This window comes from Lactuca sativa, chromosome 7 (assembly GCF_002870075.4).
Source record: "Lactuca sativa cultivar Salinas chromosome 7, Lsat_Salinas_v11, whole genome shotgun sequence".
NCBI classification, from domain to species: Eukaryota; Viridiplantae; Streptophyta; class Magnoliopsida; order Asterales; family Asteraceae; genus Lactuca; species Lactuca sativa.
This window is the reverse complement of record NC_056629.2, coordinates 55,768,136-55,784,822: the sequence shown is the minus strand read 5'-3', so window position 1 is coordinate 55,784,822 and position 16,687 is coordinate 55,768,136. Positions and strand designations below refer to the sequence as shown.

At 36.7% G+C, this 16,687-nt stretch overlaps 1 protein-coding gene across 1 annotated transcript; it reads left to right on the top strand.

Moving 5' to 3' along the window:
* Positions 1-6,024: 6,024 nt before the first annotated feature.
* On the top strand, positions 6,025-8,203 carry LOC111883876 (F-box/LRR-repeat protein At4g29420). The gene is made up of 2 exons (XM_023880205.2): positions 6,025-6,487; positions 7,095-8,203. Exons 1-2 carry the CDS (start codon positions 6,025-6,027, stop codon positions 8,036-8,038), a joined length of 1,407 nt encoding a protein of 468 aa, XP_023735973.2. The 3' UTR covers positions 8,039-8,203.
* The last annotated feature ends 8,484 nt before the right edge of the window (positions 8,204-16,687 follow it).

The window sequence follows — 16,687 nt, the reverse complement described above, 5'->3', positions numbered from 1 at the left end:
TTCTAGTCTAATAATAGCAACGGACTTAAAAGTATAATGTCATTATTAGCATTAATATAAACATACACATACACATCATATTATGAAAAATAAAGTTTATATATGTTACTAATTACCTTTTTGGGAAACTTTACTCTTTTGCTACTTGTGGATTCGATGTTACCTACATAACTTAGCTTTTTAAGGGTTTATGCCAAAATCCGTCACTGTCCTTTCATTTTGTTACAAAATGAAATGAGAAATCGATCAAGAAAAGAGAAAGACATATAGGAAATCATTAACAGGATAAAGTCAAGAACAATTGGGGATGGATGAAGAATACAAAAGGTCAAATTTTGTTTGGATAATTTGTTTTCGTCGCTATGAATTTTGTAGAAATATTGGTAAATTATATCAAAAGCAGGGGTAGTAAGGTAAATTGATTAGTAAGATGTAAATATCACATGTTTGTCGCATCACAACTGAGAATCGAGTATGTTATTTCCCCATTTTCTACAAAATTCAGTATAATTCACACAATTAGATCAAAGGCAACCCTATTTCTCTCTCACACAATGAACACACATTGATATCGCAGTGATACCGTAGGTAGATGAAAAAAATTCCAAATATATAATAACAAAGAATTACTAATCAATTAAATCAAAATCAAAGTTCTTGAAATTGTAGGAGTCGATAATAAAGTTCAAGGAACACCTAATTAAGATGAGATTCGACTTATACGTTTAACAGCAAACTGGGGACATAAAGACTTAGAATTGTAGAATAAGGGATGAGAGACATTAAGAAAGAAGGAAAGGAGTTACTAAAATTTTAGAGTGGAAGAAATGTTTCTTGGACTGCAATCAAAGAATTATTGGAAGATTTCTCACTAGCAAAAGAACACTGCAGAAGCCTGAGTGTAGCAACAGCCTCAATTGAATACATACAGTTGAATAGATTACATTAAGAAGAAAAATAACCATCAAATTCATTCTGTAACACTTGGTTCTTGGTATGTATTTTGTTATTAAATCTTCATTTATTTTTGCTTTTTTGGCCTTGGACTCGGCGAGTCAAAGGACTGACTCGCCGAGTAGAAGAGGGATGAGGCGCGGGGTTTAAGCTGCGGACTCAACGAGTCGAGTCCCGGACTCGGCGAGTAGCCGCTGTTTAGACAAAAACCCTAATCCAGGGGTTTGCACCCTATTTAAACGACCTTATGCAGCCTCCCTTCCCCCTTTATGCTCCCAAGCACTCCTCATAGCAAACCCTAGCCGTTTTTTAGAGGATCTAAGGCTTTTTGAGTGATTCTTGTGAGTTTTGATCTCAAGGAAGAAGGAAGAGCATAGAAGGATCAAGAGGGGACTGAAGGATTCGAGTTTGGTTCATCATTTGCAGTCTTTGGAAGGTATAAAGTCTGAACCTTGCTCATTCATTTGTTAGATCCCTCTTTGAGGTGATTTAGGGCTCTTATAAGCCATTTTTAATGGCCAACCATGTTTGCAAACATGGTTGGGGGTTTGGGCTTCTATATCATGTCATTCTATGAGCCACAAGTCAGATCTAGGATGCTTTTTGAAACAAGGAAGGCCCCATGCAACAAAAGAACCATTTTAGAGCCTTTTAAGCTCTAATGTCCCATGCATGCACGTAAAGTTTGTAACTTTACGTGCTAGATCGAGTTTGGGGGCCTGAATCTATCATTTGGTTAAGTGTTGTACATCAGAAATCGAAGTTCTTAGTAAGGAATGTGATAGACTCGGCGAGTCCAAGGGTTTTGGTCCCATATCAGTGAGGGTCATAAGGACCAGTTGGGTGTGGAAGGGTTTTAGGAGTCCCGGGGAGTGACCCAATGTTCTGGACTAAGCAAAGTGTTCTGGGAATTCATGGTACTCAGCGAGTGCATGAACGGACTCTGCGAGTCCAAGACAATCTTCATGGTACTCGACGAGTTGTTCATCAACTCGGCGAGTCGAGGACAGAACGTGTTCATAGGATGAAGAGTAACTCAACGAGTTGTTCATACAACTCGGCGAGTCAAGACAGGACATGAGTATCAGTTGATGATGAACTCGACGAGTTGTTTATACAACTTGGCGAGTCGGGTGTGGATTCAGTCGGTGTTCATTTAGAAGGAAAACTCATCGAGTCATCACCTAACTCGACGAGTAGAGATGAATATGAGGTATGATGGAAGGATAGGGACTCGACGAGTTGGCAAGCCAACTCGGTGAGTCAGGTCAACTGGAAGTTGACTTTGACTTTGACTTGGTCAATAGGTAAAATGGTCATTTTACCCTAAGGGTAGATGTCAGTTTCTGACTAAATGTTTTGTGGGAATTATAGCTGGAGGATTTCCAGAACAGCAACGACAACAGTCAGAGGATTCCCGCACAGTTCAGCAGCTACGAGGTGAGTTACCTTCCAGTAGGGGTGGGTCTAAGGCCACAATGCCGGCCCACCATTGAGGAGTATTTAGAAGATAATTGTCTTTGTGATAATTTATCTTGGTTTGGTATGCGTTTGGTTATGAGTTATATCTATATGATATGTTACATGATAGGGATAGTTTCCCTGATAGTGGTCCTTAGGACCAAGGGGTAGGTCAGTACCCGGATATGTATGAATGTGTGCTTATATCTTGCTATTGTATGCTAGTGGTAGGGGGAGGAATAGTCCCCAGTTACCGGTTGAAAGATACCGATGACGATTACCGGTTGAAAGATACCGATGACGATTGCCGGTTGAAAGATACCGATGGTATTGTATGGTATGTGGTATGATGGGGGAACTCACTAAGCTTTGTGCTTACGGTTTCAGTTTTTGGTTTCAGGTACCTCTTCATCTAAGGGGAAGGAGCCGGCGGCGTAGCATGACATCACACACACATATGATTTTCCGCACGGTGTTTTCTGGGATTGTACTCTGATATGACATTTGTTCATGGTTGTGGGTTTCAAATATGATACTTGGTTTTGAGATGACGTGTTTATACAATATTTTCTAATGAATGTTTCATGAATTAATTAATCAAAAATGAAATGTTTGGGCTTGAATTTTGGGATGTTACACCTTCTCCTTCATTCAAGAACATAATGTATGGAGAATAATTCAAACCTAGAACATCAAATTTAAATCCAATTAAACTATAAAGCAGAAATCAATGATGGTGGTTTCCAAATCTAGATTCAGACCTACGAAATTAAAATACACACATACTTAAAAACATAGGCGCACATAGTTAAACACACATACACATACATAATAGCAGGGACACTTTAAAGATGTATACCTGGTTGTGTTCTTACTAATTCTCATATCCGTCGATGTGGGTGAGTTTGTAGGTCAGTGGGGTGTAGTGACAGCTGTGGAGAAGGATGGTTGTCGTGGTGATTGTCATGAAGTATGGAAACCCGGTGGCAGAAGAAATTGTTATGTTTGTTGAGAGAGAGAGAGAGAGAGAGAGACAGAGAGAGAGAGAGAGATTGAAGAAGATGATGCAGATTCTTTATTTAGGTTTGGGAACTGGAAAGATAGATGGGGAATTTGCAAGCCAATGTGGTTGATGTCAACTTTGGTGTAAAAGTTGATTCATGGAGGTTTATTTCCCATTTCAATCGGCATCAAGGTGGAGAAATCCATAAGAACTTCCTAATCGTTTTCAAAATGTCAAAGGAAAAAGAACAATTTGAAGGATTAAAGAGAGAAAAGAGAGTTGACCGATAATTGACCCAAAAGAGAGTTGACCATAAATCTCATGAGATTTATGGATTGGTTTGAGTTTTGAATTTGAATAGAATGTTATAATTGTCAGACTGCTGATTTTACGTGATTACAATCAATCCCAATTAATTAGGGATTACGAGTTTGTTTTGTTCTGTAAATGCTAATGCTAATCAATGTGATTTTATTTAAATTTGAAAGAAAAAATCATACAAAATTACACATGTCACGTTTAGATAATAGGAGAAGGAGAAATCAAAATTATGAGAAAATAACATATGACATAGAGTAACTACTCTTTTATTAAGAAGGGTAGATTAAATGACACAATTAGGAGATCAAACAACGTTTGATATATCATCGTGTCTAATAACTGAAAGCTTTTTTTGCCACTTGTCACACTCTCATTCAATTTGCTAAATGTCATTTTGTGGTTTTTTTGAATTATTTTTTTTCCTAATGTTATTTTATGAGTTTTTCTATTTTATTAAATTCCACATAATATTTTAATTAATAATTGCAATAAATGTAGTAATAAATGAATATTAATTTCACTAATAAATTTACCTTTTAATTTCAAAATTCCCAAAATTAAAACTCTTATTTTCTTTATTTAAATTATTTTTTTAAATTTAAAAGATAAAAAACATTTCCATTATAATAATTTATTATTTTTTTTATTTTCTTATAAATCTAAAATTCTCAAATATTTTGACCTTTATATTTATTTATTTTTTAAATTAACACATGTAATACATGAGTGTCACAACTAGTCTACTCTAATAAATAAATATTTTTTTTATCATATGTCATGCTTTCATTCATTTTGCCATATGTCATTTTGTGGTTATTCTAAATTAGTGTTTTTTTTCACATATCATTTTATGTTTTTTTTCTTTATTTTATTAAATTCCACATATTATTTAAATGTAATAATAAATGTATACCAATTTCATTAATCAACTTTACTTTTAATTTCAGAATTTCTAAATGAAAACCTCTATTAGTTTCTTTTGTTTATTTATCTAAATTGTTTGTTAAAATTTAAAAGAAAAAACACTATATTTTAATAATTCAATATTTTTCTTATACATTTAAACTTTATAAAATTTTAGAATTTCATATATATTTTTTTAAATGAAAACATATAATAAAACAATGAACCTTATTTATCAAATAACATTGTTTTGACATATAACACACTAGTTCTTTATAAGAAAGCAATATATATTTTTAATAAAATATTATTCTTGATATTTACAATATACGACAAAGTTATAATTAACAAAATAGTAAATCTCGCACACAATGGTTACTACAAAGCCTAAATAGCAAAAACAGAACGAAATATGATTTATGAAATACAAATTCTTTCATGGAAAAAACATAATGAAATACTATTACTAAACATATTTCCATAATAATTACAGATATTATTTCCGAAATTTGTTACACCAACTCGGAAATAATGTATCTAACTTCCTTAGAGGTATGGGATCAGTGTCTTTCTACATGTATACATATAAATAAATATTTTTTTTGTTATCCCACAAAAGAGATTGTTTTGTATCGATACCAAATGTAAAAGTACTTAAGATCCAAGGGATTTTTTTCATTGTTTTTCCATTCTTCAAAACTCAAGAAATGGTCATATTTCACTTCCCCACACATTTTTGTTTTATTTTAAAAATATATTTTATACAAATAGTATACTCTTTTTTAGGAATTAATAACCATAAGTTTTAATATATATATATATATATATATATATATATATATATAATTTAATAAAAACCAAAAAGGAAATCAAAATAAAAACTTTTTATAGCAATTGACAATCATGAGAACAGATAAAGAGTGGGAAAAGGGAACCTCCCCTTGCTAAACCACACGAAGGGTGCTGTTTTCCTGAGCGTGGTTCACACAACCACAATGTGTCATACTTTGTACACCGTTCGACCTAATAAGTATTACTTTCCAACCAAGTTCATAGTAAATTAAAAAAACAAACACTATACAAGAAAAAAAAGAATTTTTTTAATTAGAAAACATGCTTGTATAACAAAAAATATCATAAAATCTTCGATTGTTAACTTTTGAAGTGTGTTTTGTCCTAAAGTGCTAAACAATCTTTACAACTAATCGATGAGGCATAATTGAAATGATAATCATTTAAATTAAAATGATTTTCTATAAATAGTATAATACTTAAGGGGTAATAATGAAAAATACTCAAAGCTTGAGAAGTAAACGTAAATTAAAAACGCATATTTATGTCCAACAAATCCATTTTCCCTTTGTACATCTTTCACTGCTTGCATGGACACTCTTCCTCAAGCTCTAGTTCTCGAAATACTGAGTCGACTCGACGACTCGGCGGACGTAGCTCGCTGCCGAGCTGCGTGGAAGACTTTCAATACTGTCTCTCTAAGCCTTCGATCGATCAATCTACAATTGCCATTGTCAAGTTACATTGAATCAGGGTCTAGGGTTTCAAATGCTTCAAGTTCTTCCCAAATAACTTCCCCTCTCAAGACGATTTTCCTCAATGTTCTATCGAACTTGATAGTTGTTGAATCGGTGCGTATCGGCATCAAGAACCTGCCCCGATATTTTTCGCATGCTGGCGTTGAAGCAAAAGATCTGCACCTCACCGATGGGGATTTCATTATGCAGTGGCTGCCTTGGGTTTCCGGATCTTTGAAATCCCTTTCAATTTCGGATTTTTGGCCTCAGTCATGTCGCCGTCGATCGAATGTTTTATCTCTGGTGTCTGCTTACTGTAAGTTCTTTATATGCTGGATTTTTTTCTTCATGTTCTCTAGTGACGCTGTTGCTATATTGCGAAGTCCATCCTTTTTGTGATGTGAAATGATAAGATCCGTTACAGATCTGATCTTCAATAGCGGAAATTCTGTACCTTTTCAGGGTTCTTAATATCACCCACCGTTACTTGTTAACCTGTAGTTGGTTGTTATTTGTGAGTTTTTGGCTTTACTAACTTTGCAAACTTTAGTCGATTGCTACTTAATAATCTTGGAATTTTGTCTGAAATCTTTCAAGAAATGATTAATTGGTGGTCAATTGCTGCTCTTTTGTTTACTGTAAGGATAAAGATTCCCTCTGTACCTCACAAACAATGGTTATTTATAACTCTTATTCTTTCATTTCTATCATATTCTTCTAATAATGGTATCATTTCCAATGTAATCAACTGTTTTTTAGAATCTTTATGATTTGTATTTAGTTAAATCTTCTATCCGGGCCAAATTATCCTTGAAAAGGGCTATATAATGATCATCATTTTTTGGTAATACATGATATGGCATAGTCTAAAATTGTTTCTAATTGGGTACTCTTAATGTTCCTGTTTGTTTTTATTGATTCAGGTAACAAACTTGTTGAATTAGAGGTGAAGAATGCATGGCTTTCTGTTGACAATATGAATCAGATGTTAATGGTAACAAGTTTAACACTGGAGTCCATCCGATTAGATGATAAGGAATTGATACAGTTGAATAAGTCCTTCCCTAATCTTCAAGTTCTTAACTTGATAGATGTTAGAGGACTTAAACTACCAACAGTCCATCTTCTCCACCTAAAAACATGTCACTGGACTATAACAGATGCTCCACCATTTGTAACTGTACTCGCACCTAACCTTATCACACTCACAATCGAGGGTAAAAAGCCTGCTGCAGTTCATGTTGAAACTCCATTGTTAACTCACTTCCATCTTGCCCTTCCTCATGCGGACCCACTTTCAGTCGAAAAGTTTGAGAATCTGAAAACAGTTTGGATCGAGGCTTCATTCCTCTACCCCTTGCTTGTTAGCTTTCGATATACAGATTCTGTAGAAAATCTAACTTTGGATTCACGAGGTTTGACTAAAGGGCCTTTTGCAAGATTCAAATTTAGCCTTGAGAATTTGTTCAATATTTTCCCCAACATGACTTCTTTATGTTTTCGGTCAAGGGCATGGTCGGAATTTGAGGTGAGGGCTAGAATATTTGGGATTGGGATGGAAGGATTGAAAACTTTTTGTGGGTATCTGATGATAGTTGACCTTTCGTTGACTTTATCCTTGGTTGCTTGTGTGTTGGACCAATGCTTTGGCTTGGTAGATGTCTCTTTGCTTATCCATAATAATGTTGCTTCTTATCTATCCAAGGGTTTTATGTGCACCTGCATGCAGAGGTGGCCTAATGTGAATTGGAAGTGGGGAACATGGGAGGAAGGAAAGGAAGATTCTTGGATAAGTGATGAAGATTTAATGCAAATGTCATCTTACATGAACCCTGAGTTTCGATATGTAAAGAAACAAAGAAGTTGAGAAGATGTGTAGAAAGCTTTTATGATGGTTTCATCTTTTGGAATGTTGTTGCTTGTTATGATAATTTGTTTATCTTAATAGAGGGTTTAAATACAAACATGTGTCGATGCTTATGCGTATGCGCATAATATATGTTTAATGAGTTGATATTGTTATCTTTATCTATATGCTTTTCTATATATAGTTTTTTGTGTTGCATTCGTTGTTTGTTAGCAAAAACGTGTTTCTTTTTTGTATCGTTTTTGATGTTATAGAAAGGACATGAGGAAGAGTAGATAGGAATACCTTGATAGGACCCAAATGGGTAGGGCTTGGTCGAGTGTATCAGCGTAGGAAGAGATAGGCTTCAAGAGTGGGATAGTTTAAATGTTTTCTTATTTTTAGCTTTCCTTTTTATTTAATTAGTTTTGAATTTGATGTAGGATTCCTTTTATTTAGGAGTTGGTTTTGGTATCTAATTAGGTTAGCAGAACATTATAAATGTTGCTCGTTAGGGTTGTTTACTCCCTGTTTCTCCGAACTACTAGTGGCCGAATTGGTATCAAAGCATTTTGGTTCTGGTGTCAACATGTCAAAAACAAACGCTGAGAAGATTATTGGGTTGGAATCTAGGGTGGTAGGTCTGGAAATCGATATATCCAAGATTCCAGAAGAGGCCAAACTCACTGGGAAGAAGAATAACGAACAGTTTGCTGAAGTCTTACATGCAATCAGTTTTTGGCATTTGGCAGTTGTTGCTGTCCAATGGAAGAAACAAATCGACGAAAAGGAGGAATTCAAAGATGATTCAGAGTTCGAGCTCGAGTTTGGTTCTTTCAAAAAAGGAACAAAAGACGATAAGAATATGGATGGAAGTCGACAGAAAGTGGAGTATCGGAAAATCAAGGCCCTAATTTTTGAAGGGGAAGATGTGTTTGGGTGGATTTACAAGGGGGAACGTTTTTGCGAAATTCTAGGGATCATGGTACGCGATTGATTGAAAGCGGCTGCCATTTGCTTGGACGATAAGGCATCGTCTTGGTAGCGTTGGAGTCAAGCCAGAAGTCCATTCCACACCTGGGAGGAGTTGAAGGAAAGGTTGCTGTTCCACGGATCTGGTGAGGGTGGTGAGGGTGATTTGTATCAACAGTTCATTGCAATCCATCAAGAGGGAACAATATGGGATTACGTAATCAATTTCGACCTACCAAAGAAAGTTTTAAAGGCAACTTTCATCAATGGACTCAAGGACGAGACACGTTCAATCGTACGTATACTGCAATCGGTGAATCTTACTAGAGCCATGACACTTGTTGTTATGATAGATGAAAAACAACTTAATGTCGGCAAGTCTAAGATCGTTAACGGAGTAACTCGTGCCTCTAGTTACGGGTACAACCGAACGACTAACAACCAACCCTTGACCAACACAAACAGTTAGGTCAACACCACCAATAGCACCAACTCAATTGGATCTTGCCGACAGTTTAAACGCTTAATAGAATCCAAATTCGCAGAGAAACGGGTCAAAGGTATATGCTTTCGCTGCGATGGGAAGTTTGCACCAGGCCACTATGCCCCAGGAAGACTATACAAGTGCTAATAGTCGATGAACAGAAGGAAGAAAACGAAGAAGAAGATGAAGTGGGACACACACACCTCGACAGAATCATGGTCTCGCTTAATTCAGTAAGTGGTCTCACACCACCCCAAACCATGAAGGTTAAGGGTTATATTGGAGGGTTGCCGGTACTAGTTTTAATCGATAGTGGGGCAACTCACAACTTTATTTCTAAGCAAGTGAAAAACCCTCACTTTCGTATTTCTGAAAGACCCAAACTTTCATACTTGACAATATAGTTACTTCAAAACATGCTACTTGCATATTCATAAAAATAATATTTTACATTGATAAAGAGATTACAAATGATTGGATACAAACCGACTATTACAAAGTGTTATATATTACACAACTACCCATGATACTATACATTTATACATACATGATCCCTAAATACAAAAGTAATATTACAACTATTCTAAACCTTCCGACAGTATATGACTATACTGGTTACTTATCTCCTGCAATTTATTAAACATTGAGAGTGTAAGCGGTGACACTTAGTGAGTTCAATAATAGATACAATATAACGTTATGCCATATATATATATATATATATATATATATATATATATATATATATATATATATATATATATATATATATACTTCAATATGGCAGAAACAAAGAGGAACAAGGAAACAACAAAGACATATGTGAATCATGTGACAAACGTTCCATGCCAATCATTGATTTGATTCAAAGATATACAATCAATGAGACATAACAATTTCTATACTTGATATACATCAATAAAGCTTTGGCCCAAATGGCACATAAGACATACAACTTCGGATTAACATTTTGGAAGATTTCAGGCTTATAGCCCTGTCTAACCTTCTGCCAATACCATAGAATTGAAATTATTCTCTTACGGAGACATGTTCTACATGGCCAGAGGATACATATCAGTACCAACGTGAATCTAAGTCTTTTCACTGATCACATGGTCAAAGGTATTTCTTTGCTATTAAAAATAGCGAATAAAAATAACATAGGAAAATAACTCGGAATAATAACACTGAAAAGTACATAGCACATATAACACATAACATACAATTGTTCATATATATTAAACTCTCTTGGAAATAACCGGGGGTTAAAATAGTAATTTGAGCAGCATTTCGGCTCCAAATATGACTTTATTCGTTGAAAACCGGGGGATTTATTGAAAAAACCGGACTCTGTGAAGGTAGAGCTTCAAAACCAAAAAGAGAAATTTTTCGGGCTTCTCGGGAACTTCGGGACGTGTTTCGGGGTGCTAAAATTGACACCGAGGATTTGGGGGATGTCAAAATAGTAAAAATATTGAAAAATGGGTGAAAATGACAATTTCTTAAAATTACCCGAGAAGGCTCGCAGCCTTCCTATTTATAGGGCGAGATTGCGAGGGTCAGCCGAGAAGGGTGAGTCACCGAAGGCGGTGGCAGCAGGAGCGAAGGCCAGGTGGAGGGCAGGTGGCTTCGGATGCGAGGAGTCAGCAAACACGCGTCGGTCTTCGGACCGGCCACGATTCGGATGACTCAGTGAGATCAGACACGAGGCATGCTTTGGTTGGCCCTCCCTTCGGTCGTATCACAATCCGACACGGGGCACGCATGCGAGAAGTGGGTGACGTGGCCTATTCCAGACCATGCAAAAATTCTCGGATTTCGGGCTTTTCTTGATTTTTGAGCCAAAAACTTCTAAAATCCATAACTTTCGCATACGGGTTCCGTTTTTTACGTTCTTTATATGCACGCGTAGGTAAAATTATGCTCTACAACTTTCATTTAGACTTCATCGGCTAATTTTGAATTTATTTTTAATATTATTATTTTTAACAGACTGGGATTGGTAAATCCGTTAAAAATTCATAACTTCTTATCCGACATCCATTTTTGTCTGTCTTTTTACCATTGTACTACTATTGACGAGATCTTCAATTCTCGTTTAGGTTGTGTCGGCTAAAAATCACTCGATCTAAAATTCGAGTTTTTAGCTGTCTACTGTTAAGCTGAAACTTAGAAAAATCATAATTTCCCCATACGAAGTCAGATTTTGGCGTTCTTTTTATCGAACTTCTTGGTTTAACGAATATTATGAATTTCATTTAGATTGCTAAGACTAAAAAGTAGTTTATCAAAAAATCACTTTTTACGTCATTCGACGCGCCGTGCCGGTTTTGTCGCGGATCTTCGATTGGTCATAACTTTTTCAGTATAACTCGGATTTCGATGAGGTTTTCGCCTAAATGTTTCTAACGAGATTATTTACAACTTTCAATAATAAAATTTTACTTATTTCAAATTTTATATTTTTGCTAAATTTCACTATTTGGCTTTTAATTGGAATCTCATAATAAGACTTCAAATATTTTCTGAGTGATTCTAAACATACTTTTACTTCATTTCTAGTAAAAACTATCTGTTAGAACTCAAAACTCAATTTCACATAATATTTCATAATATTATTCCCTTTTATAATTTACAATACACGATTTCAAAACGTGTATGTTACAGCAAGTGGTCGAAAAATATGAAATGAATGTCTCGGGGGCCGATTCGGTAACGGTGCGTCTCGGTAATGGAATGTGGGGAAAGAGCCAAAGAACATGCAAGGGAGTCATTTTAAGCCATCTAGTTGAAAATTTCTACCCACTAAATTTAGGTGGTTCAGACATCAGACATCAGATGTCATCTTAGGCATCATGTGGCTTCAGACTTCAGGCGACAGGACGGTGAATTGGCGAGATTTATGGATGAAGTTTTGGGATGGGAACCACCAGATCAGGATTGAAGGGGATCTGAGTTTGACGAAAACATTAGTGTCATGTAAATCGATGGTCAAAATATCTCTGGTTAATCGGCTACTACCAAAAGTTTGTTAAGGGGTACAACAATATAGCTTGGCCGTTGATGGAACAATCAACGAAAGACAATATTCGTTGGACGGAGGATGCTACTAGGGCGTTTAAACAACTACAACAAGCAATGATGCAGGTACCTGTTCTAGCCTTTCTCGATTTCACTAAAAGTTTTGTGATTGAAACAGATGCGTCTGGTTATGGACTTGGGGCGGTTTTGATGCAAGATGACCGACCAATATCTTTTCTTTTTATAGCCATACTTTGGGTAATCGAGCATGGATATAATCAGTGTATGAGCGGGAATTAATGGCTATCGTTTTCGCTATTCAAAAATGGCAACCTTACCTACTAAAAATGGCGACCTTACCTACTTGGATAAAAGTTCTTGGTTCGAACGGATCAAAACAGTTTGAAGTAGTTACTCGAACAACGCACAGTCGCTGAAAACCATCAAAAATGATTATAAAAAATTTTAAGGTATAATTTCGATATCGTTTATCAACCATGGAAGGAGAATAGTGGGGTCAATGCGCTTTCACGTCTCAATATGCTAATTCAGTTAGACGTGCTAACTTCCTCGTGCCAAGTTGATTGGGATTAGTTGTGGAAGGAGGTCGAAAATGACTAAGAACTTGGGGTGATCAAGCAACGCCTCGTCACCGATCAGACGGTACCGGAAGGTTACACCGCCGAGAATAACCACCTATTTTACAACGGTCGTTTTTTCCTTAACCATAGGTCAAGTTGGATTCCAAATTGTTTCAAGAATTTCATCATGGGATGGTCGGGGGGCATTCAGGTTTTCAAAAAACATACCAGCAAATGATAAGTGAAGTTTATTGGATGGGGATGAAGGATGATGTGTTGAAAATGGTGGCCGAATGTGATGTGTGTTAACGTCAAAAGTACTCCACTATGGCGCCTAGCGGATTACTACGACCCCTGAATTTACCAAATACAGTTTGGCCAGAGATAACTATGGATTTCATTGATGGATTACCTAAGTTGAAGGGGATCTGAGTTTGACGAAAACATTAGTGTCATGTAAGTCGATGGTCAAAATATGTCAACCCAATGCATGGGGTTCCTAATTCATATGAGCTCAACAGAAAAAATACCCCCAAATTCGCCACTTAAGCCAGAAGTTCAAACGATTATTCAGAAGTTTGATGATGTTTTCACATTCCAAATGGTTTGCCTCCACATCGCATCCATGAACACATGATCACTCTCTGCGATGGCGCCACTCCGATTAGTGTACGGCCTTATCGTTACCTTCACGCACAAAAAGATGAAATTGAGAAGTTAGTCGGCGAAATGATCGGGGCTGGCATAAGCCAGCCTAGTAAGAGTCCATTTTTGAGCCAGTGTCTTTTGGTTAAACAGAAAGATGGAGGTTGGAGGTTTTGTGTTAACTATCGAGCACTCAATAAGGCAACCGTGCTTGACAAATTTCCCATTTCGGTGATCGACGAGTTACTAGACGAACTTTATGGGGCGACTATTTTTTCCAAACTAGATCTTAAGTCTGTTTATCATCAAATTCGCATGAAGCCACAGGTCATTCCCAAAACATATTTCTGTACTCACGAAGGACATTATAAGTTCTTGGTTATGCCATTCGGGTTAACCAATGCACCCGCTACGTTTCAATCTAAGATGAATAAAGTTTTTCACCCCTTCTTAAGACGTTTTGTGTTAGTTTTTTTTGATAATATTCTCATGTATAGTAAGACTAAAGCAGAACACATCGAACATTTATTGTTTGTTTTGGAGGTACTCCAAAAAAAATCAACTATATGCCAATCGAAAGAAATGCTCAATCGCACACCAAAATATAGAGTATTTGGGACACATAGTTTCGGTGGATGGAGTGGCGGCAGACCCTGCTAAAATCGAAGCTATGTTGACATGGCCGCTCCCTTCTACCATACAAGAGTTGCACGCACGGATTTCTCTGGTTAATCGGCTACTACAATATAGCTTGGCCGTTGATGGAACAATCAACGAAAGACAATTTTCGTTGGACGGAGGATGCTACGAGGGCATTTAAACAACTACAACAAGCAATGATGCAGGTACCTGTTCTAGCCTTTCCCGATTTCACTAAAAGTTTTGTGATTGAAACAGACACGTCTGGTTATGGACTTGGGGCGGTTTTGATGCAAGATGACCGACCAATATCTTTTCTTTTTATAGCCATACTTTGGGTAATCGAGCACGGATATAATCAGTGTATGAGCGGGAATTAATGGCTATCGTTTTCGCTATTCAAAAATGGCGACCTTACCTACTAAAAATGGCGACCTTACCTACTTGGATAAAAGTTCTTGGTTCGAACGGATCAAAACAGTTTGAAGTAGTTACTCGAACAGCACACAGTCGCTGAAAACCATCAAAAATGGTTATAAAAAATTTTAAGGTATAATTTCGATATCGTTTATCAACCATGGAAGGAGAACAGTGGGGTCAATGCGCTTTCGCTTCTTAGTATGCCAATTTAGTTAGACGTGCTAACTTCCTCGTGCCAAGTTGATTGGGATCAGTTGTGGAAGGAGGTCGAAAATGACTAAGAACTTGGGGTTATTAAGCAACGCCTTGTCACTGATCAGACGGTACCGGAAGGTTACACCACCGAGAATAACCACCTATTTTACAACGGTCGTTTTTCCTTAACCATAGGTCAAGTTGGATTCCAAATTATTTCATGAATTTCATCATGGGATGGTCGGGGGGGGGGGGGGGGGGGGGGGGCATTCAGGTTTTCAAAAAACATACCAGCAAATGATAAGTGAAGTTTATTGGATGGGGATGAAGGGTGATGTGTCGAAAATGGTGGCCGAATGTGATGTGTGTTAACGTCAAAAGTACTCCACTATGGCGCCTAGCGGATTACTACGACCCCTGAATTTACGAAATACAGTTTGGCCAGAGATAACTATGGATTTCATTGATGGGTTACCTAATTTGAAAAGATTTACAATTATTTTTGTTATCGTTGACCATTTAAGTTAGTATGCCCATTTTGTTCCGCTAAAACATCTGTATTCTGCTCTGTCAGTCGCTACTGTTTTCCTTTGGGAGGTTGTCCGACTGCATGAAATTCTGAAATCTATCATGTCTAACCGTGACAAAGTTTTTTTGAGTTTGTTTTGGCAGGAAATGTTTCGTTTTCAGGGAACTCAGCTAAAACACATTACAACGTATCACCCGCAAACAGATGGTCGGAGGTGGTAAATTGTTGCATAGAAACTTACCTTCGTTGTTTTGTTTCTAATACACCAAAGTAATGGGTTTGTTGGTTGTCATGGGCAGAATATTGGTATAATATGACTTTTCATACTTCCATCCGCACTACAACATTTCGGGTTTTGTATGGTCGAGATTCACCCCACTTGTTGCATTATCGAAGTCAGCAGATGCCGGTAAGTACTATTGATCAATATCTACAAGAGTGGGATCGAGTTTTGATGGAACTGCGAGGTGATTTGTTGTAAGCTCAACACCTTACGAAAGCACAAGACAATAAGAATCGAAGGGAGGTGGATTTTGCATAAGGATAGATTCATGTGAAGCCATTCCAGAGTTAACAACTACTTTAACTGCAGATATGGAGGTTTTGTTGAAACCTAATCAAGTGGAAGGAGTTCGTGAAGGGGCCTCTGGTCGCGAAGTCTTGATTTTTTGGAAGGATTTGCCCATGTACGAAGTAATGATATGACCCAAATGGTTGAGTTTATTAGTATAGGAAGAGATAGGCTTTAAGATTGGGATAATTTAAATGTTTCCTTATTCTTAGCTTTCCTTTTATTTAATTAGTTTTGAATTATGTGTAGGATTCCTTTTATTTAGGAATTGTTTACTTTTTTTATGCAATAAACTAAAAGTCGTTGTTTATCTTGTCTTCTAGAGAACTCCCTATTTCTCGTATTTCTCGAATTACAGGTGGCCAGACCGGATTGAGGTTCTTGCCTTCGGGAAAGGACCTTGGTCTTATTATACCTCTTTTGGGAGATAATGGTATTCAAACCACCCATCACCCATGAGATTTTAGAGACCTCAAAACACCCACCCCACATAAACTTTCCTCTTCCTTGTAGGGTAATTGGACTGATATGATGACCTCGTGAATTTTGTCAATGTTTACGCACCTTAAAGCTATTCTACCAAATATAATTTATGGTTGGATTTGGAGTCCCT